Source organism: Halictus rubicundus, chromosome 5 (genome assembly GCF_050948215.1).
Source record: "Halictus rubicundus isolate RS-2024b chromosome 5, iyHalRubi1_principal, whole genome shotgun sequence".
In the NCBI taxonomy this organism is placed as follows: Eukaryota; Metazoa; Arthropoda; class Insecta; order Hymenoptera; family Halictidae; genus Halictus; species Halictus rubicundus.
In genome coordinates this window covers 6,298,986-6,322,809 of record NC_135153.1, presented here as the reverse complement: position 1 = coordinate 6,322,809, position 23,824 = coordinate 6,298,986, and the positions used below count along the sequence as shown (strand labels likewise).

Below are 23,824 nucleotides of genomic sequence, written 5' to 3'. Positions count from 1 at the left end.
AACATTCCTCTGTGCCCTTCTTTCCCGTCACGGCCGTGCGTAAACGAATCTTAATGTGTATCATTTATCCCGTGTTAACCCGATCACGTGGAATGCTCCTGCTTCGGTGGGCCATGCTCGACGCACGGTGCCCGTCCACCAAATCACCGAGACCGCTCTCTCGGCAAACAATTTTTAACACACGCGCTAACAATCGTTTCCGATTCGCGCTAAAAGACACGCGGGCTTCCCAGCGGGCACAATTCAGGGGTACTATTGTGGGAAAATTTTTTATGGAAAGCACATTTCATATTTCCAATATGAATCTCGTGAGATTTTCGTTTTCAAACTTATTAAGTAGCGTTTCTGGGAAAATCTTTTATTTTCAATTTATTTCAATACTTTTCTGTATGCTTGTCTGAAAGTTTTACAAATATCGTCCTTATATTATTTTATTTAGAATAGCATGGTAAGTTACCTGAAAAATGGCAAAAATTAATACAGCAGAATGGAAAAAATATATATAATAAGTATCTTAATTTTATCTTTGAATATTAATTTAAAAACGTCACGAACTTCAGTTCCAACCCAACATATTATTAAGAGAATATAAAAAAATTTTTAAATAAATTTACAACGATAAAGTTAATAATTATATATATATATATATAAATTAAAAAAAAATAATAAATAATTCATGTCACAAAAATACGTCTTGTAAAAATTATTTAAAGTCATCACCGCTCAACGAATAACTTTTAAATAGCCGCACGAACATTAGGCATTCAGTGTGACATAGCTCTTGCACACAAGTTATAACACAGGGGGGACAATGATTCATATACACAATCATAGTGGAGACAGGAATTTTACCGTATAGGTATAAATCGCGTGATAATAACTAGACAGTAGGAGGCAGCAGAATGAACAATAATCTCATTTTTAAATATTTTATGTCATAGCTCCCCTCTTGCACGGAACCCCTAAATTTATCTGTCAAAAGTACTTGTAGAAAGAATCCGGAATTTCGGTTTGTTATGATCCGGAGAAATAGTTTTTGTGGTTATGTCGAGTGGATAAATATTCTACATTATAAACGAGCGAGCGTGTTAATTGTAATCGTTCCGATCGCCGGAACGATCTGTTGACTAGTTTCCTTGCAAATTTGATTTATTTTTTACGATCTTGGTTAAGTATTGCGCGGTGACGGCGTCTGACGAGGGCGCCACGTGTCAGTTTCTCTACTTTCTTATGGAACTTCGCTGGTTCAGCATTTTTCCGTTCCGCCATATAAAAGCACCGGGCACTAAATCGACTCCGATCCAGCATATTTTTCTGTTTTCGTATAGTCGCCTGTGCGGTAGACGCCTCGGCGTAGACGAAATCACGATAGACGCGTATTCATGGATTTGTCGGGCAGTTAGTCGGGGATATTTGTCGTACGAACGCACTATGATTGGTTTACAATTGCTGCCGAAAATGGGCTGAAAATGTCGACCCACTAACCAACGCCAGGCACTCTATTAACAGTTCCGAAAACATTTGCCCCAGCTAGTAATTCCATTCTCAATGTACGGTGTGATCTGTGCGATTCGTTTTTACTCTGTTTAGCATCGAAGTGCTGGAAGTTCGTTCGTATTTTCGTCCGGGGGAACACAGAGATTGTGTTTCTCGGTTTTCCTGCGATTTCCGTGCGTTTCTCTCACTGTACTGAACACAACGCAGTGCGCAGGTTAAGCCGGCGCGTTTCAAGGTAACCTAAAACGTTCTGTTCTGTACACGCTGTTAGGTGTTTCGCTTCTTTCGTGTCGCAAAATGTTCGGTTTGATCGAACATCGGCCTTTTCTCGGGACCCGTTGAATTATCCGATACAGAGTATTATGCTCACGTGCGAAATAATCGCGACGATGCCTCGTATCCCGTGCGATTCTCTAACATGAAGAAATTCATGAAGGCGTCGAAATGTATGTTTATTAACCGGAGTCCCCGTAGTTTTCGCATTTTGCTTTCTTTGTGTTAGAAAGTATTTAGCAACAGTGAAAATCCACGTGAAACTTTTATGAACCTTCCAATCTTTTCCTTTTTATCGATGTTCCAATTGTTAATTAAGCACTATCACGGCGTTTCAGTTAAGCTTGTTTGGAGTAACAAAATACGTTTTGTTTACGATTTTCATACACGCTTAATTCTGATAATGAGACGATTATTATTATTATTTATTGTAATTTTATAGCGAGTTTAATAATTTAACATGAATTTTATGCAATCAGGTTTATCAATGTGTGTACTAAATATTGTTTTTTTTTTCTAAATGGTTTCAGGAGACGGTGTTCAACAAGTCGTGATGCGTTGGAGGTTCGGCGGTCCTTACTCAAAAACCGACCAGAAGTCTGTGTTACAAAGGCAATTTGTGTGACAAAACATAAAAGTGCAAAATTATACATCAAGACATACGAAGAGGCTTCCTTACTAGTGGACAATAGGACTTCCTTGGAAGAAAAGAAATATTTTTAGTGACACTGAGAGTACAAGTGAAAAATTTAAAAATTGGGGGGGCTGTTTGACCGATGGACAAACGGAAGATGATGCCCAAACGCCCTCGAATGGATAACCTGAGGGGTCCTATTGCAAATGGACCCATTCAGACACGACCGTTGGTGGCTTTGTTAGATGGCCGAGACTGCTCTATCGAAATGCCTATCCTCAAAGATGTCGCAACTGTGGCCTTTTGTGACGCACAGTCTACATCTGAAATTCATGAAAAGGTACGGAACATAATTTTTCATTTCCGTCGTACGAATCTTTGTTTTCGTTCGAAAAGTAGTGAAAACTTGCTCGTAATGTCTGTTAAAGAAAGATACTATTGCATTTGTAGGTACTAAACGAAGCAGTAGGAGCATTAATGTGGCACACCATAATTTTGACAAAAGAAGATCTTGAAAAATTCAAAACATTACGGATCATTGTAAGAATTGGATCTGGGGTAGATAACATAGATGTCAAAGCAGCAGGAGAACTTGGCATCGCTGTGTGCAATGTGCCTGGCTATGGCGTTGAAGAAGTAGCCGACACCACCCTTTGTCTTATTCTAAATTTATATCGACGTACGTATTGGTTGGCAAACATGGTACGCGAAGGAAAAAAATTCACAGGTCCAGAACAGGTAAGAATTTCAAGACGGCCTCTTGCCTTAAACCTTTCTTTATATTATTCTATCTTTAGCTAATTCAATCTCGTGTCTTTGTTTCAGGTCAGGGAAGCTGCGACAGGGTGTGCAAGGATACGGGGTGACACACTTGGAATAGTTGGGTTAGGTAGGATTGGCTCTGCAGTTGCACTGCGTGCCAAAGCATTTGGCTTCACTGTCATCTTTTACGATCCCTATCTACCAGATGGAATTGAAAAATCTCTTGGTCTTAACAGGGTCTACACATTACAGGTTCGATTTTAATTACTTGTTCAAACAATGGCAATGAATGTTCTGCTTGCTGTACGCAGATTTACCTAATAAGTTGTTGTGATTTGTTGCAGGATTTGCTATTTCAGTCAGACTGTGTATCCTTGCATTGTACCTTGAATGAGCACAACCATCATTTAATTAATGAATTCACTATCAAACAGGTATTACAAACTAATTATGGATAAAACCTTATCATTCTTTTGTTAAAACCCATATGTTTTTCGTTATTGACACTAGGTTTACGGAGCATTAAATGTAACTATTCTACATTATAAAAATAAGAAGAGTGTGTTTATCCAAATTTTTAGCCCCTTTTTTTGTAATGTATACTTAAAGAAATGAATTTGTTGAATAATTCTTCTTGGATGCGTCGAAAATCTCAATATTCGCAAATTAAAAATATTAGAATCCGTCTTTTTGATGGGTCCCGTAAACCTAGTGTTAATGGACGTTGTTTTACACTGATCCACTTGATTTGGTTGTAATTAACTTCTGCTGTTATCTTTTGTAGATGAGACCTGGCGCCTTTTTAGTCAATACAGCAAGGGGTGGTCTGGTAGATGATGACGCACTAGCCGCAGCGCTGAAACAGGGCAGAATTCGTGCAGCAGCACTTGATGTACACGAAAATGAGCCATACAACGTCTTTCAGGGTCAGTCTTCGCAGTGTGAGTTTTATCTGTCCATACCTAACCCCCTCTCGAGTTAACTAATATCCCCCATCTCCATCCCTGTCCTTTGCTGTCGGGTAATATATCGAGTACACGCATTAAAGGTATTGTGGCTTGGCTTTTAGAGGAACGATTGCAACTGACGTTAAAAAACATTGCAATCTAATACAAGAAAATGTTAAGTTACAATAATCGATATTTTTAAAAGATAATACAAGCCAGCCATGTTTAATATTCGGTATTCCTAGTGTGATTTGAATTTCTCAAAATTTTATCATTAACTGTAAAAGTACCAGCAAACGTAACGTTCTACTTAAACCTGTTGCGTTCTTGGGCTTTCTTACCCCAATCGTATTTTATTTCTGAAAATATCTTTACGATTGTATCGTTTTTTCAAAGACAGCTGCGTACTTCACAGAAGTACAAGAAACCTGTTACTAACATACACACTCCTCCTTTCTCAACACCACCTCGACTGTACAGCTTAATCGAAGACACAGCAGGGTTAACAGCTGCAGCGAACAACAATTTGTTGCATCTCGTAACTCGTGCACACGATTCAATTAAAACACTGTCACACTTTTTGTATGATCCACTAACGAAGCATGCTATCCAATATTAATGAGTTTATTAATGAATTCATGAATCAATCGCATTACCATGCAAAATAATGCATACTAACTTGATTGTTTATAGCACGAACTCGTTCAGTATGCGTGAAACACCTCAGAAACGATTTTAAATCTATAATGTATTAATACTCGAAAGTAACCGTACAAATTTGTTTGCACCGCAGGTCCTTTGAAAGATGCACCCAATCTGTTGTGCACGCCACACGCAGCATTCTACAGTGATGCAAGTTGCACCGAACTTCGTGAGATGGCAGCCAGTGAGATACGAAGAGCTATCATCGGTCGCATACCTGACTGCTTGCGAAACTGTGTGAACAAGGAATACTTCCTTTCCTCAACCGGGTAAGCATCATTCATTCTAACAAATGCTATGTACATGTATATATGTATATGTATGTATATATATATACACAGCAGCATATATGTATATATATATATTGACTATATATGCATATACTGTATATGTTAGCCGTACAAATTCATTCGTGACCCTTACAATTCGATTGTAATTTCATTCTGGGGGCTGGCAGACCCTACAATGAAAAGAGCACTATGCTTGATGTAATTACAGAAAATGAAAGAATTATTTGAGAAATTGAGAAGAAAATTGTCTATTTTACTCTCTTTAATGTCTTTCGGTTGATACACATTTGAAAACACCTCGAAAGGTAGAAGAGAATAATCCTGTTACATCAAAATCTCTATCTCGTTGTCGGAGTACCATGAGTAGTTGGGAACGAGTGTACAGGAAGTGAGATCAGTTTCAAGAGCAGAATATAGTTTGGTAATTGTAACGGAACAACTGTATAATCTTTTGCACTCAATCTACTGTTCGTAAATGTACAAATGAATAAAGCGGACCAACAAAAGGAATCGAAGTCAAGAGATTCAAGAACATTCTCCAAGATTTTCGTTTTGAAAGTAGGAGTAGCCGATGACATAAAAATATGCAAGTCTCAGAATCAAGCGAAGCAATCTCAGATCTCAGAATAATTCTTTCGCTTTGTTGGGTCGTGGTGGTTGACGAATAGAGGAGGCTAGGGTGAGGTGTGCGAATGAATGTGTACGGATAACGATATACATGGACAACATATATATTGTATATATACATATTGTTGAGCTTGATTAAACAAACAAACGTAGGGTATAACTTTTTTGAGTATCGTTGCATTTGTTTCTCTTACACCGGGGAAAAAGATATCGTAATTTTTACAGAAACAGATTTTCAAGCAGATGTTAACTCGTATTACATGGAAAGAGAATCGAGTGTGTAAAAGTAACGTGGTTAGAAGCGTTCGAACCTTTGGATTTCCTAAGAATCGATTGGGCACTTTGTAAAAGGCATTTATCGAAGTGGCCAATTTCTTTTCGCTTTCTCCAGCAGCTACCCTGAGGGGATCAACGGCGGATACTATTCCGGGGGGCTGCCCGTTCAACAGGCGCATTCAACGACTCCTCACGATTCTGCACCCCCACCTCCTGGTGGGCATTCCGTCGTCGGCGGCGGTGGTGGTGGGGGTGGTGGCGGACCGAACTCCTCTGCAGGCGGTGCAGGCGCCGGGGGTCCGACAGGCCCTACGGGTCCAACGGTAGGTGGCGGTGGGGCTGGAGGCCCTGCTTCAGCTCCTCCTACTGCTGGATTAACCGGTATACCACACAGCATAGTGAGCGAGCCTGACCCCCGGCCAAGCCCACCTGCACCGAGCCCTCGTTGACCTTGAACCCCCGACGTCCACTCCAGCACCACCCTCCGATCTAATTTCCCTTAGCCATTCACACACGACCTCCGACGACAAATGGCCGATTGACTAACGTGTGTCGTGCACGATGTGCCCCAAAAAATATGTCCGCTGCTTCCGAAGGAACTCTCGAAGGGATCCATCCTTTGAGATCGAGTGAAAGAGATAAACGGGGGGTAGGCGGGGAGAGAGAGCAAGCGAGAGTTAAGAGAGAGAGAGAGAGAGAAAGAGAGAGAGTGTGTGTGTGTAAGAAATCGAGCGAAAGAGATACCGAGCGACAGAGAGGGAGAGTATGATGAGAATGCTTGTGCGCGAGGATCAAAAGCCGAGAGATTGTGAGGGAGAGAAAGAGTTATACTTTGCTTGCGTGCGTGCTGCGTGTACTCGCGCATCTGCGTACGTCACAGTGCGTTGCGTGCATGCCCCGTGTGTATGTGTGCCGCGCGAATGGAAGTTGAGCTTGAGTCTGCGTTTGGTGGGCTCCTGGAATAGTGCATTTGATGTAACATTGTGACCAAACCAAATACAGTTGGGCAGTAATGATGACGGCTTTATATTGTATACAATGCCATGGCTATGGAGGAAATAACAAAAACGGTGGGTAAGAACTTTTTCTCTGTGTCGTAATTTTGTATAAATTACGTAGTATTTAACCGACCGACCGAAGCACACGCGACTCTAGACCAAACCGGAAGACACCAGTCGTCGCTTTTTTGTCTCTTTTTTTTTTTTGCAATTTCTAACGAATTGGTATCAGTTCCTCGAAACACACACACACACTCACACACCCCTCCCACCCCCATGTATCAGTTCTTCCATCGAACACACTCACAGCACGATGAATATTGGCTAGTCATAGAGTACAAATCGAACATGGACGCATCGGAACGTCTGGGCAGACACCAGCCGGAGAGCAAAAACATGTCAATCGTAAATTCAGGATGTACAGTGAATTCTCTCGATATATGTCAACAACACGGACCTTGCCAGCGTCGTGTATCGTCGAGGAGACATACCCGAGCGGTGTTATGTTTACACTCCTCGGTGTCTGAGGCCTCTGAAGCTTCGCGGCCCCGCGGGAGTGGGGATAATTCCGCGACGTTTATTGTCCAGGCCTTGCCGACATATATAGAGAAATCACTGTACATCTCTTTTCTTTTTTCTTGGGAATTGTATACCGGGGAGTAGATTTCCGAATTTTGTACTCGACCTTCTTCTCTCCCCCCCCTCACTTCCACAAACCTTGCTGTACTCGATAGGTTTTAGTACTCCATATACATAAGCGCGACCGAAAACAAGGAGAAAAAACAACATACGTTTCTTTTGTCCGATACGAGCATATATATGTATATATGTACATCACGCCTTTTAATTCGTGTACCTTTTCATTTTGTCGAAACATGGAGTTCGAACATGTTTTCTTTTTCTGTTTTATAGCGAGGTCATGCATTATTTTGCCACACTGTATTTGGGTTCGCGTACGCTATTTTAGTTTTCGTTTCTAAAAAAGAACCATACTCCCGAGAGCATATATATATATATATAAAATGATTTGGCAACTCTTCAGTAAACGTTGACAAACTTTGTTTCTTTTCGTGGACGTTGTAACCTCTCAGTGTTTAGTATATTGCATTGAAGAAGAAGAAGAGGAAAACACAGAAAAATGGAAAACAAACAAACAAACAAACAAACAGACGAACAAACTGGAATGTAGTTGCTTACAGATACATTTTTATGTTTCACTCGAGATCATGGAAATGCTGCGTGTACACCGTGACGGGGGAACCGTCACGGTGGAGAATAGAGAAGCAAGAAAAATGAGAAAAATTGTCGGGAGAGAATTAGAATTATTGCGGTGAGAGAGCGAGAGCGAGCGAGAGAGAGGGAGAGAGAGAGAAAGAGAGAAATGGACAATGATGACCGGAGCAATTGCGATGGAGGAGAACGTGCGAGTGATCGTTGGGGCATTCTCGTGCGCGTTGTCTCGCCGAGAGAAATCGTTGGCAGTACTGAGTAGATCATCACAAAATGCATGTGTTCGAATTTCGTTCTTTCGCGGTGAATTTTTCGGCACGATATCGATATCAACGCAGACAGACGCGTTTTCTTCCCGCCTCGCGTGCAACTCCTGTTCAAAACTCGTTTGTATTCGGGTCTAAATTAGCCGATGTAACGTGTACAGTGAATTTTCGATATATGTCAACAACACGGGTCTTGCCAGCGTCGTGTATCGTCCAGGAGACATGCCCGAGCAGTGTTATGTTTACGCTCCTTGGCGTCCGAAGCCCCTCGAGCTTCGCGACCCTTCACGGGGTATACCCCACGGTAGTGGGGATAATTTCGCGACGTTTATCATCCAGGCCTTGGCGACATATATCGAGAAATCACTGTACTAGCAAATGTCGAAGGGAGCCGTCGGTATCCTCGAGAAGGAAGGGAAACGGTGTTCCTGGCGAACGTGTGATTTACAAAAACGAAAAACGATTTTTATTGTCGCGAGAGAGAAAGGCCTGTTCCGAATCTTTGTGTGTGTATTTTTAGACGAGACGTGGTTTCAGTTACAGAAATATAGTCTTTTACATTAAATGCTATTTTTTTATATGTGTCAAGAGTGATAATGGATAAAAGATATATTTCTGACACGGACGAGTTTTGATGCGAACGCTGTTTCCGTGCCGGGATCAATATTTTCCTTCCTTCTTTCTCTTGTGGAATACTTGTGCTCGTTTTCGGAAAAAAAAAAAGAAAAACAAAAGATGTGTTGGTATCGATCGGATCTGTCGCGCGACTGTACGGCAAGTCGGAGGTTGCTTTTGAAATAAAACTGGAGGAATGTGCATCATCTTCGATTTTGTGGCATCTATTTTTGTACTTCTTTCGAGCGGAACATTTCGCGAATGCCTTGACGTGGACGTTTGAACCGAGCATCTTGAATGCAGCATCTTCATCAGTGATTCGAATTCGTCGTAAATTTAGTAGGTAACCTAATGTAATAGGTATTTTCTTTGTGTTTCCGATCCGGGGACAGAAATCGAAAGCCGCTTATTGTTTTTCAATGGAAAAAAAAATATATATATATATACACGTATATATATATACCTATCGGTTATAGCAGTCTTTAAGCGAGTGAGATTGTGAACGAACGAACGAAGGAGTGAGAGAGAAGGAGAGCGAGAGAGGGAGAGAAAGAAAGAAAGAGCGAGAGGGAGAGTGTGTGTGTGAGAGAGAGAGAGAGAGAAAAAAGTAAGATACACGCGCGTAAGGTAGAACGAACAGAAACAAGTTTTATTAATTGATAATTATAATATGATTAATTATTGTATTAAGTAAAATAATGCGATGTTACGAACACTTGAATATATTATCGAAAGATAAATCATTAAAAAAAGAAAAAGTAAAGAAAAATGGAAACTTTTTTGAGAAGAAATTATTGAAAAAGCGACGACGATGATAATAAGTAAATAAAGAAAATGGGAGAGTGAGAGAGAAAGCGAATGAGAGAGAAGAGAGTATGAAAGATCTATTTTAGGGAGAGAGAGAGAGAAAGAGAGTGCGAAAGACACACACATACACACATATACACACATCCATTCAGTTCTCTTTGGTTTGATGTCATTTCATTTTGGAGATAGTCACAGATTACTATGTCGTTGATCTTTCGTTTTCCTTTAATCGATCGAATTGTATAATTATTCCGAAATTAATCGGCGGTCTTGACGAACCGAAACAACGTAATCTCTGTATACTCGCGTTGTTTTGGTCGCAGGAACACGATTTGCGCTAGAGAGAGAAAGCGAGAGAGTGAGAGAGAGAGAGAAAGAGAGAGGAGTGATATATGTATAGACAATTAATTTTCTATTCTCAGTGGTCGATATGCCGGATAAAGCTAAAACGAGAGCGGGAGCAAAAAGAAAAAACAAAAATTACGAGAGAAAAAAAATTGTTTCTTTGTTACTCGAAATTGTTCGAAAAGAATGGAAGAAAAATCTAAAAATAGCGAATAATAGACTGAATCGTTTGGTATTCATCGATGCCTCTGGGATGTACACCTTACACGAGCTTTTTTCGCTTCCGAAGCTTTCAAATCGCGAAAGGAGGAGAGAAGAGAGAGAGAGAGAGAGAGAGAGAGAGAGAGAGAGAGAGAGAGAGAGAGAGAGAGAGAGAGAGAGAGAGAATGAGAAAACAAAAGAAACCATTCCAACTGATGTAGAGATCAGATTACCAACCCAACAGTTGATCGATAAAATACGAGGCGATGCATAGCGACGAGAGAGAGAGAGAGAGAGAGGGAGAGTGAGAATGAATGCGAGAGAAAACGGGAAACAGAAAGGAAGAGAATGCGAGCAAACGCGTGAACGAGAGAGAGAGAGAGAGAGAGAGAGAGAGAGAGAGAGAGAGAGAGAGGAGAGAGAACGAAGAAAATGGAGAAAAAAATACATACATAAAGCATCACAGACACATACAGCATGACAGAGAGATGACATTATACATTTTTAAATAGAAATACGCTACGTACACGAAATACTAGAGGAACGTCTGTCGCTCGACGAGATGGTCCGCGGAAGCTGCGCGCTTTTCTTTGCGTTTTTTTTCAAGGACACTCTCTTCGCGTTGTGTGTAGAGGTGTTGGCTGGACCAGCTCGTCCTTGCACAGTCGTACCAGTACATAACGTAGGAACATTATACATACTTCTTTTTTTTTTCTTTTCTCAAGAATATTATTACTTATAAATACATCATTATATATTAAAGAGAAAAAAAACGGAAAAAACGAGAGCGAAAGAGAGAGAGAGAAAGAGAGCGAGAGTGAGAGAATCATTTTGACGTGCGAAGAAGAGAGATACGCCACTCTAAAGACGGAGAAGAAGACAGAGAGAGAGTTGTTCTTATATAGTTTTAATTGTGAAAAAGAGGCAAAATTAATGTGAGGATTCGTGATGAACCAATATCTTATCCACTTAATTACCACCTAGCCGGCGAGCATAATGCCTCCTTTTCCTCACCCCCTCCTCCCACAAGAGAAAAAGAAAAAAGAAACCAATTTAACTACACACGTGGGTCCTGATGCTGTGGGATTTACAACTGCTACAACAACACAACAACCAACAAACAAAAAAAATATATAATGAAAGAAAGAAAGAAAGATAGAAAAGAAAAGAAAAGAAAACTCACACACATATTCATTCATCTGTTTTTTAATCAGTTGTTCTCATACGAATATTATATATATTATATATTACATATATATAGAATATATAGTGTATATTCTATATATATTTATATATATAGAGAGAGAGAGAGAAAGAGAGAGAGAGAGCGAGAGAGAGAGAATCGTTTTTTTTAATGAAAATGGCGCCAAAACACCTTCATTTTACAATTACGAAAAAAAAATGAAAAAAAAAAGAAAAGAAGCAACCTGACAAAGAAAATGCCACATAATGAAAAAATTGAAGGTGGTAAAAACAGCAACATTAATATTATAATTAATAATTATAATAAATACAATATTTGTACAATAATCAACGGTGCTGTGGTAGATGCTGTAGGTCTGAAACTGCGATCCCCTGTTTTCTCACCTATCCTGACCCGTGTCCGGAGTCGTTTTCGTAGCGAACAAACGAGAGCCAAAAAAACCAGTCCGGAAGAAAACACAAGAATGTTCACACGACGATCCTTCAGGAGTAGAGGAACGTTCGACACGTTTTTCGCATTGTTTATTTCTCTTTCTTTTTTTGGTTTGCCCATCGATACATTTTCGCTCTGACCACGATCGAGAGGAGACGAGTACAACGAGCGTGGGTTCCACTACGAATACAGCACGTACTGCGATTACTATTATTATTATTATTATTATTATTATTATTATCGTTATTATCATTAGCATTAGCATTATTATTATTATTATTATCATCATCATCATCATCGTCGATGGTCTTATATATCGGTTTAAAAAAATATTCAAATGTAAGCCCTTAAATAACAGAGAAGCGCTTCGGCGCCCGAACGTCCGCTTTTTTGTTTTGTTTTGTTTTTTTTTTTTCGTGTTTCTCGAAGATATCAGTCAGGCGACGACGGACAATAGTCTCCTCCCCCCCACTCCGTACCGAGCATCATCGACTGTGTGTCGCAAGTTCGTTTACTTGGTTCTCGTTTCTTTTTTTGTTTTGTTTTTGTTTATTTCACATCCGTTCCGGTAAGCTCGGGCCAAGTTGAATCACAGGTATTCGACAACACCGTGGCAATATTCGATTGTCGTCGATGATCGAGAGCGAGCTGTGTCACGTCAGGGAGCCCCCGTGGACTCTCATGTGCCTGTTCAGGTTGCCGCTCTGGCTGAACCTAAGCAGGCACAGCTTGCACTGGTATGGTTTCTCGCCGGAGTGAATGCGCAGGTGCTTCGTTAACGTTGAGCTGTCCGAGAACGCCTTCTTGCAGAACCGGCATCTGGAAGCGAGAAGAAGTTTCGATTCAGGGTCGATGTCTAGACAGGAGAACGGTGCGCTTAACAAATCTATTACTCCATAATTAATTATCCATAAGGCGATTATTCCATAATTTTTTAGAGCGTGCCCCATGGCTAGGGAATTTTTTTAGTAGATACCTCAACAGCATTAACTCACCCCCCGTAACGTAATCTGAGCATTTTGTTTGGGATTATTCGGTAAATGATTTTTGAGCTCCCTTTTGGTACAGTGAATTCTCGATATATGTCAACAACGCGGGTCTTGCCAGTGTCGTTTATTGTGCAGGAGACGTACCCGAGTTATGTTTACCTCTCGGTATACGTCGCGGTAGTGGGGATCCTCGCAGGACGATGGCTGGGTCTGCGGTGACCCACAAGCGCGTGAATCTCGACTACCTTTTTGTTCCTGACTGTATGAGCCAGTATTTTTAATGTCAGTACTAGTTTGGCTAGCGTGGGTCACGCGAGACCCAGTCACCGACAACTACGATCCGTCATGCGAGGGTTCAACAACGAGAGTACAGTTCATCTACTGGCGGTTACTTGATCATTTCGAAGATAAACAATCGAGGACTTCTTACTAAATTGTGCAATACTCGTAGCATAGCAATTTTATTTCTTTTGACACGTTGACTAGCGAGTTGTATGTCAGTGACACAGAGTTCTAAATGACGATGATTCTGTGGGATCTTTAGGGGGTGATATTGTTCGACGTGGTAAGTTCTTCAGAAATTGATTTTCGAAATTTATAAAAATCGAGCTTGACACTTCATCTACTGACAGTTGATAGTTTTTAAAAGTCAGAAATAAATAATCGAGTACACGGCAACTAAGTTTTCTAATACTCGTAACAATTTCATTCGTGCTTTTAATACATTACCTACCGGTAAGTACTTAAATAATTTTTAAAAGTTTATGGTTCGCTGCGAAAGATTTCTTAATCAATTTTTCAATAGTAATGGCGAGGTTCATCGTGTATTAAGAAGCCACTTCCATTAACACAGTCTAATCATTTTTTTCGGGGATTATTATTACAAAGAATATTTTTAAAATTTCTTTCGATATAATTGATTGATATAATAGTTAAAGATATAGTAATATGGTCATTTAAAATCTTATTAACTGAGTTCTGGACGGCAAAGTATTAATTACTTCTAACTATTTATCCTTGATTGCTTTTAACTTGACAAAAGCGATTTGCAAAATTGATTCTGGTTAAAATTCAGATGTATATAAGTATTAAAAGATAGCGTTTTCTATATTAGAAATGAACAAAAGTTTTCAACAAGATTCTGATTGCGGAGATCTCCGTGGTTCTTACAGCACGTGATTATTGATACAGCGTTTAAAAAAAAACATCTCTGTACTGTTAAAGGTACGTAAAAACATATAAAAATTCAAGACCGTGCGTTGTTCAATTCTCTGGGGAGTTAAATTTAAAAATTCGCTCCAAAGATGCTTTCGTACCGAAGGGAATCCCCATAAGATAACATCGTGTTATGGCGCACTCTAACGTAGGTTTTTGCAACTGTACTTCCAAGTACAGTCTCTCAGAAAAGTGTCTGACCAGCGAAGTAAGGGATTATTTTCAAGACAGAGTTTGTTCTATTGAATTATTTCTGTAACGATATAACAAAGATCGTATATTGCAGTTTAAATATATATTTGTAGAAATAAATTTGCTGAATTTATTCCGAAGATAACATTTACACTTGGGCAGAGATTTTTCGAGTGACTGTACACAGAACCGCACGGCACGCTTGTATTGCCGGTTGCATGCGAGTAGGCGCTAACACGCAGGCTCAAAAGATTCTTGCCGCTCATAGTTCGAACGCTGATTAACCAAACGGCAAGAATTATTGCTGTAACGATTCTAACTGCACGGGGCTATAAATTCTGAGAAAATTGAGAATTATTAAGACGGTTTAAGCTTGACAATACATCGAATCAATAATTACCTGTACGGACGCTCTCCAGAATGCGTCCTCATATGCGTAGTCACGGAACTGCTCTGCGAAAATCTTCGATCGCACACCGGACAACGGAACGGTTTTTCTCCGGAATGAGTTCTCGCATGGGCTGTTAGGTTCGCCGCTTGACTAAACGCTTTCGAACACGCGTGACACCTTGAATAAAATATTTTCAATTTTTCTTTTTACGAACGTATGGAAGCTGGGTTAACGAGAATAATCGAATTTCAGTTTTACAAATTGGGGATTGAAAGACTTATTATTGGCCCCTGGTCGCAAATTATTAGTCTGCGAATTTCTATGCAAAATAAAAATTTTCAATATTGTAATATACAGAAGCTAGGTAGACATTTATTTTCTATCAATTTTAATAAACTAAAAATAATAGCACAGTATTTTTAAATCCTTTAAATGTTCTTTTCTATTTTGCATACTACTATTTTGTGACACATTTTTGTCATAAATTCATAATTTTATGCATAAATGAATGAAACCCGCAGTCTAATGATTATTGTAATTAATTCTGCTGAATTACAAGTATACTTTGCACGAAATAACTATAAAAACTGTAAGAGATTCAGTGATACAATTCAAGCAGTTCGTCTTAATTCGATATTAAAAAATATTTTAAAAACTCAATATTATGCTTTTGGAATATTCTGTCTCCTCTCGTTTGAATCTTTTAATATTTTCTTATTTCTGTGGCATTGTTGTGTGTGTGCGTGTGTACACCTGCGTGAGTTTTGTGTGAAAACATTTTTTAACACGGATTGTTGAAAAGGAAGAAGAAAATTTCGAATGTCGGTTTATAAGTCGAAGGTAAGTTACTTTTCAATATTTCTATATACAGGGTGTCTCAGGGCAGGTGGTACAAGCATGGGATGATTTTACGTACAAAAATAAGGGGAAAAAAGGAATAAAATTTTTTCACGCTTCGTTTTCGAGATAATTGAGTTTGAATGTTCGACGGATTCCCGCGTTCGGCGGTCACGAGAAGTAGAATTGGTTGACCATGATCACGGCAGTAGATTCCTATTCAACAGCACGCGTAACCGCTGAACTGTTATACTCAATTTTTTCGGAAACGAAGCGTGAACCGAAAAAATGTTATTCGATTTTTTACACTCATTTTTGCACCCAAAATCACCTCATGCGTGTACCACCCGTCTACACCCTGTATACAAAATGTTTCATTCTATTTGCCAACTTAAAAGTCATTTAACGAAGAAAGCTCATTAATAGACTGCTGATTTGTATGCAAAGTACAAATTGTCTGCATTAATTGCACGATGCAGAAGCTATAGAGACATCAATTTTTTTCTCAATAATTTCACTGAGCTTGAAATAATACAACAGTATTTTTATATTATTTAAATATCGTCACCGTTCCGCATTTGGTGTACTCATTTTCAACATAAATGCATATAATTCGCAGCCTACTTATTAGTTTTCATTACTCAAAAAATATGAAAAAATTCATGTATTCATGCATTCTTTATAACAAAAATAACTAGACGAAATACAAAACTGCGAAGACATTCGAAAACGAGTATTCCGTTTTCAATTAATTAAAATGGTTAGACGAGAAAGTTGAGTTTTAATTTTTGTTGTTTCACAGCGAGCTCGTGAAAATTTGTGTTTTGCATAAAGATCCGCAGTGTATTGATCGCGAGGAATCGTTGAGAAGGCCAGGAAAAAAGAAATCGTTGTCGGCCAGCGTAAATTAGATTACCGGCCGTCACTGACCTAAACGGTTTCTCCCCGGAGTGCGTTCTGAGATGCGTCTTGAGGGTGCTGGGCCGCGCATACGATTTCCCGCAGATTCTGCATAGGTTAGGTCTGCCATTGTCGTCGGTGGTGACCGGGTTCCCGGAGGCGCCTATGCAGAGCGCATGCTCGCTAGACAATTGCAGCCTCGAATGGCCGTGCGCCGGGGGATGAGAATGAGGATGGGTGCCGGTGCCGATCAGGCTATTGGCCGGGGGTTGATTCACCCTCGTCTGTTGCTCCACCGGATTATACTGCTGGGCGGGACTTAACAGGGGTTCCACGCCCCAAGCCGACGAATAGCTCTGCTCGTACCTGCACACAGACAACGAACCACTGAATAACTCTGCTCTCGCAACCCCCCGCGAAAAGGGGTGCGCAACCCTCCGCAGAGAAAATGGCGAACCATTGTCTCCTATATTCTGCGCAATCTGCTTTGTTTCTGATTAATACACCGGCGAACGCTGCGCCTTGCTGCACGTCAAATTCACTTTTAGAACAATAGCGATCATTTAATTTTTTCCAAAATAATTTCAAGAAGTTGTATCCTCGATCACGGCGAAATTAACCCTTGGCACTCGGATGGTGACTGTAAGGCACCACTAAAATTTGCTGTATCATTATTCAAAATATTTTTTACATTATTAGATTTGTTAGTATTTAATAAATTACTAAACATTTCGGTATTGTATGAGTAAGTTGCACCATTTTCGTATGTGTAACATGAAAAAACAATATGTAGAAGGGCAATATTTTAGGTGGGATGAAATGTTTCGTTCTGGAGTTAAAATAGCTTCGAGTGCGAAGGGTTAAAAATATATCAACGTCACAACTGATATCTTGTTACTGCACTGATTAAATTACTTCACAGCAATAAATGAATAATAATACGTGGACATACTAAACTGTGGAGCTTTATCCAAAATAGAAATTTTAATACTGGGAACAAATAAAAGTTTGTTAATTTGAATAGTCGATATTGTATTGGCACTCTGAAATTCGTTTAATCGGTCTACCGTGACGCTACAAAATGATTTTAACACGAGAGAAAAGATGACAAACGATGAACAAAAAGAGAAACGTTGTTGTAGTTTACTGTGTGCTGTGGGTAACTGTGACAAAGCTACCGGAATGCAATTAAACATGAATTTCGAATGGCCGAGGAACACCGGAGTGATTGGTTACACGAAAATCGTACTCACCCGGAGTGCATGTTCATGTTCATGGTCATATTCATGGAAACGTTCACCGACATGGCTGGCGTGGACGCGTAATGCGTGGGCGGCACCGGTGGACCGAGATTTTGCGTGTAATCTTGCGAATAATGATGACTCGATCCTCCCGTCGAGTAGTAACCTCCCGTGGGACTTCCGGGATGGACCACCGCATGTTTTAGAGATAGCAGGACGTCCGCGACACCTTCGCCGTTCGCGTTGGTCGTTCTTGGCGCGCATTCGCCTCTGGTGCAGCTCCAACTGCAAGGACGCTTGAAAATTACACGGTGCATCGAATATGGCGACTGTCAGCATCCGTCATTGGACATGCTAAACCGCTCGTCTTTTTAGATTTTTCGATAGGGCTGGGCGGCTACCCGAGCGACGGGTCGGGTCGGGTCGGGATCACGAAAGTTTGTCCATACAAATAGGGTAAGGGACCCAATTACTGTGGAGGTACCAGTTACTGTGCCTATATTAGTTATTCTTATTTTTAAAGCATAATGAATATTAAAACAGAGAATTTTTTCATTAAAATCAGTTAATATATAAACTTCAACTTGGGAATCCAGAAATTTTTAACTTTTTACTATATAATTTTGTACATCTTGACGAGGAAATGCCAAAAATCGAGGATTTAATGTGAGGAATTCACTGGTTCAAAAGTTATGCTATAAGTATATCTCTTATATCTCTTTTTTAATAGTATCCTAATTTCGGGCACCCTCGCACCTCTGTTTTTCACACCTCATTCGGTTACCGAATTATGTAACCCTTGTGTCTACAACCACTGTCAATTTCTTTTCAAAACTTCTTTATTATTTTTGTTGACAAATGGCAAGATTATTCAAAATATGCGTTAAAAGTACAAAGTGAAACATTATTGAATATCGTAGAAAATTTTGGTTATCAACGTAAGGGTCGAGCAAAGAGATTCTCTTTTTTGGTGACACTATTCGACTGCGGATTTTTATGCAAAATAAAAATTGTCCAGGGCAATTGTAAGAAACTGGAGCTAAATGAAAATATACTTTCATTTTTAATCGTCTTGAAATGTCGAAAGTATAACAACAATATTCGCAAATTCTGGTACTTAGTTTATTTCTTACATCCAAATGGAAATTGTTTATTCATACTTTCTGTCGAGAAAGGTTCCTTGCTCCTTCGAAATTTTTATTAAACCAAGAATTCAGTTAGGTGCATGAGCGTTCGCATAAACCCGTCGCGGTAGCACTGGGAGTCAAGTAGAAAGTCCGAGTCTTAGTCAGACGGAACTTAAATTACGCGAGACATCGTCTTTGGGGAATATCTTGAGCTAATAATTAATATTGAGAATATTTTTTCATTTTAATAGTTTGTTCATTAATTGAAAAAATGAACTTAAATTCTTTCTATTGACACTCGTATTCTGAGACGCCTGAATTTCTACTCAAATTATTTATTACTTAATACGAAAAATTTCTTTCCGCACGCAGGTCTGATCATACTGAATCAAAATTTTTTAATCATCCAGCATCATACTGGATCATAGTGGATCCAAAAAGTATTTGATCACTAAACTTCCAAGTCCCGAGAAATTGTGGATGTTCAAACAGCGACCATTTCGTTAAAAAAAATAGTACAATAATAGTTCTGGTCTCATTTTAAAGCTTCAAACTTCTACTTTTGCTGCCCATAATTAATTTTCGCCTAAGACAATTTCGCACGACGCGACAGGTGGAAAACTGAAGGCATACTTTCTCCCAAAAAAATGTCACCAACTGCGGCACCTCTAAAAACTTAGAAAAATTTTTTTCGTGGATGAATCTTCCGTAGATTTGAAGATTGAAGTCTCCTCTTTACAACGCCACAAAAACTTCTATTTTTTTTATTCGTTTTATTAAGGTTTAAACGAACAGTGTTCAGCTAACTTTATAGTAACATAAGGTACGCCACGAGGGCCTTACACCTCCGAACATGGTCCTCCTTTTTGTTCCATAAAACAGTGAAAAAAAATCGTACATCAATTTTTAAGGCGTCGTTGTAATGAGAAGGCTTCAATCTTCAAATCTGTGGAAGATTCATCCGCGAAAAAATTGTTTCAACGTTTTCACACCAGTTTCAATTTATAGCATGTTTTAGGAAAAATGGGTCGTCAGTTTCTCATCTGTCACATCATGTAAAAATATCTTAGAGGAAAATGAACATTGCCTTGTGAAAGTATAATCTTCAAGCTTTAAAATGAGTCGTAGTTTATTGTTATACGATTGTTTTTTACGAAATGACAACAGGTTAAATATCGTGAATTTCTCGAAAATCAGAAATTTTATGTTATTGGGTTGCCTGGAAAGTTTGTGTCATTTTTCTGTAGGTGGCATTAGGATAGGTCTGAATATGTCAGAATGATTGAAAACAAAGGGTACGTGTACATAGGCTAAAAAGGTGATCTTTCAGGAATTTTTAGAAAAAAGTTTGATTAGGATACATCAATTTTTGTTAGTTTTATACGCTCTTAAATATGGAAGGAAACAGAGTGCTACCAGAGAGCAGATGTGCTACTCCATTCATCCCTATTAACCAGACATTCCACCCTCAGATTTTCATCTCTTTAGGTCAATACAAAATTCCCATAATGACAAAAACTTTAACTGTTTGGTCGAAATAAGAAATCATATTTAAAAGTTTTTTGCCGAAAAACGCAAGTTGCGTGGAAGATGGAGAAAGATTATGGAACAAAATGGCATTTATAATAATTCAATAAATGTATATCGAAATTTAAATGTACTGCGTTTGAGTTTCCCTTAAAAATCGACACGAACTCTCTGGACAACCCAATCAAATCCTTTTTTTATCTGAGAACAGTTAAGTTCTCATTAATCTTTTTGCACGGTTTCTGAGGGACATATTCACCGCGTAAAAAAAGAATTGAGTGCATATTAATGTAGGCATTGCAAGGCAAAGTGTCTTTCGACATCTGAAGAACCTGCTTGCAAAATCTTCTGAAAACAATTCCAGAAAGCCTCGTTCCACAAAAGAGAAATTGTCGGGAGCCTGAAATCTCTGATTGAAATTTAATTGTGAGACGTTCCCACTTACTTATAAGTCCCGGAACAGGGGCTGAACAGACCAGGCGGCAGAGGGTCCAAATCGAGAGGTGGCAATGGGAAGCCGGCCATGTCGTCGACCCAGAAGCTCGCCCCGAACTCGCTGACGACCTGGTTCTGTCCAGAATTCTGGATCTGTTGACTCTGATCGGCACCTATGTCGTCCGGGGAGCTTTGCAGGTCTTGGAGACGAAGAGTGCCCTGCAAAGCGCCTAGGGTTTCCTCGTTCTGATTGTCCGTTAGACCGTCCTCGCTGGACAACACCCCGAGAGGTCCTGTGCAAAGGCCGGAGGGTATCGTGGCCTCGATACTTCCTACCGAACCTGTACCATTTCAAAAAACAAACATTAAACGACGTTAACGTTGCCACTCTATTGGCTAGAAGCGCCTCCAATTTTGTCAGAATTTTATCCCATTTCTTTCCGATTATTTCCGCAAAAGGTGGTGGCAATAGTATTTTCATTTATCGATTACTTTTTTATCAAAGCTCGAGCGACCGTCGGTATATACAATCTTATTTCGAAATAAGAAAATCGCTTCCCCCTTTGTTTCCTTCTTCGTCCGAAATAAGACGAAAGCCGGTCCCGGGGAATCGTCTTATATCGAATGAAAACTGTAGTATCGGTGAGAAGTGACTTCGGCGTAGAACTCGCGGGTTAAATAAATTATGCGATGGATCATTAACGTTTTACACTTTGGATAAAAAAATTGCACGAACGACAACTCAGCTCACCACCCCCAATCGGAGGGTCCGATTCGGCACGGAATCGAAATTCGCTCGTCTCAAAAAGGAAACCTTTGAGGAATCGAGCAGCCGCGAACACATGGCGGCCGAGCACCGTCGCGGAATAGCGAACAATAAAACGTTTCGAGGACTACTATAGGAGGAATATTAAAACGTTTCTTTCGCGTAACGTCTCGAGTTCCGTGGTCCGCGTAAGAGTTAGCGTAGTTTGTTCCAGTGACACGCGATTCGTGGCTCACCTGTGCCGAGGGTGTACGGCGACTCGTTGGTGTTCACCGTGTGATGATTCTGCAGGAACTCCATCTCTGCGAAATTTCTGCTCGCAGCCGCCCTTAGAAACACCCCCTTCACCCCGCCTCCCTGGAAAATACGCGGACGGATTTCCTCCTCTCGTCGGAGATACGGTCCAGCCCCTCCGGTCGCCCTAGCAACCGCACATTGCTCCGTGAGTATCGCCAACTTTTTCGTCGATATATCGTGCAATATTTTCGAATCAACCATTCGCCGATACGCGGGCACCGTGCCGAGGACAACCGATGTGCAACACGAAATTTAATTAACCCTTCAGCCGCGACTTGCGTTAGAATGGTCTCCGAGGTGCACACGCGACATGCAATGCAGGCGGGTGACAAATTTGGGATATTTTCGAATCTACTTTAAATGACACTAAACCTACCACGGTCAAAATGACCGGTTTTATATTTTACAATCATTGAAACCATAAAAATTCATTTATGAAAAATAGTGAAACAAATTTCCTTGTCCAAGCAGTTATTGTATTGAAAATTACGGACAATCTCGGTAAATTTAGGGTTGCCATTTTTATAAGGCAATATACTTACTAGATACTGCTAATACTTGGTAGGTTTAGTGTTAATAAAATTGAAATAATTTTCTAAATTATTTTAGTTAACCTTTTAACCGCGACTTGCAATGGAGATGGGTGACTTTGGGATATTTTCGAATCTACTTTAAATGACACTAAACCTACCTCGGTCAAAATGACCGGTTTTATATTTTACAATTATTGAAACCATAAAAATTCATTTATGAAAAATAGTGAAACAAATTTCCTTGTCTAAGCAGTTATTACATTGAAAATTACGGACAATCTCGGTAAATTTAAGGTTGCCATTTTTACAAGGCAATATTTACTAGATACCTGTTAGTGCTTGGTAGGTTTAGTGTTAATAAAATTGGTTGTTCTCCTCATTGCAAAGATGTTTAATGTCCCAAATTTTCAAGTGAAAAATCCAAGAAAATTGACGCGAGTAAATGTTAATTTTCTAAATACAAGAACGGTTGCAACTACGATAAAAGTAATGTGAAACTATACAACGAGAAATGATTTAACTTTGTGCATCGTGACAAGTATAAATGCACCAAGCTTGGCAGTCTGTTGATTGTTTGTTGGCTTAATTTTGTAACCGGGGAAAGTGCAAATCAATGTACATGCTTGGAGTTACTACATAACTGAAGGAAAATTGTGATACTGAAACCGTGAAACAATAGACTGTTATCTTCCTGGTTCACCATTTTCCGTGAGTAATATTCATTTTTGAACGACTCTTTTCTTTTCGTAATTGATTGAGATTGATCTCTCGTCGAAATTAGTAATTTTGTTGAATGCAGCGTGAGACGAGAGTGTTTTTTTTTCAAGAATTTCTTAACAAATCGAGGTTTGACATGAAAAAGTCATTAACAATATTTAGTGAATCGTAAACAATTTCAAAGAATTTTCTGTATATAGAGTAGCAAGAGTTCAACATTTTCTGCGATCTCAGAATGCAAAACAATTTTTAAAAATTATTCAGATCTTATTTTTTAACTTGGTCATATACTACAGAGAATAAATATAATTTGTTCATTATTGTTAATGTATGATTATCGTGTATTCTTTTTTTGAAGCAGGCTAACCAGTAAAATATGAATACTATGATTACTATGATCAGTATTGTTCCACGTATAGTTTTTTTAATACGATGCATAATTTTTACTTTAGACTATAAAATCTGATAAACTCTAAGTAATAAGTTACAATCACTATCGATTTTTAAGGGTATTTTCAAGACCAAAATTAGGTTGCAGAATACACGGATCG

General features: G+C 39.4%; 2 protein-coding genes across 10 annotated transcripts in view; one reads left to right on the top strand and one right to left on the bottom strand.

Annotated features, from left to right (window-relative positions):
* The window catches only part of Ctbp (C-terminal binding protein), a 65,803-nt gene that overhangs the window by 29,243 nt on the left and 12,736 nt on the right, over positions 1 to 23,824 (top strand). For 2 of the 9 annotated variants that reach the window (XM_076787780.1, XM_076787783.1), the window contains exons 2-8: positions 2,301 to 2,744; positions 2,855 to 3,142; positions 3,230 to 3,418; positions 3,511 to 3,600; positions 3,951 to 4,107; positions 4,907 to 5,084; positions 6,124 to 6,945. In XM_076787780.1, coding sequence (XP_076643895.1) covers positions 2,547 to 2,744; positions 2,855 to 3,142; positions 3,230 to 3,418; positions 3,511 to 3,600; positions 3,951 to 4,107; positions 4,907 to 5,084; positions 6,124 to 6,457 — 1,434 coding nt within the window. In that variant the 5' untranslated portion in view covers positions 2,301 to 2,546 and the 3' untranslated portion in view covers positions 6,458 to 6,945. The other 7 variants (XM_076787782.1, XM_076787781.1, XM_076787784.1 and 4 more) reach the window with 7 other exon arrangements.
* On the bottom strand, positions 8,852 to 22,143 carry LOC143354059 (uncharacterized). Its single transcript, XM_076787790.1, has 6 exons — positions 21,963 to 22,143; positions 20,971 to 21,301; positions 17,884 to 18,156; positions 16,661 to 16,996; positions 14,903 to 15,070; positions 8,852 to 12,925 (listed from the first exon to the last, which is right to left on the bottom strand). The coding sequence occupies exons 1-6, from the start codon at positions 22,024 to 22,026 to the stop codon at positions 12,760 to 12,762; spliced, it is 1,338 nt and encodes a 445-aa protein (XP_076643905.1). The 5' UTR covers positions 22,027 to 22,143; the 3' UTR covers positions 8,852 to 12,759.

Coding starts and splice junctions, on each gene's coding strand:
- LOC143354059 (XM_076787790.1), bottom strand. CDS start 22,026: ATGGAGTTCCTGCAGAATCATCACACGGTGAACACCAACGAGTCGCCG. Junction 18,157..20,970: donor CCCTGTTCCGGGACTTATAA/GTAAGTGGGAAC, acceptor GCGTCCTTGCAG/TTGGAGCTGCACCAGAGGCG. Junction 15,071..16,660: donor TCCGGGGAGAAACCGTTTAG/GTCAGTGACGGC, acceptor ATTTTATTCAAG/GTGTCACGCGTGTTCGAAAG.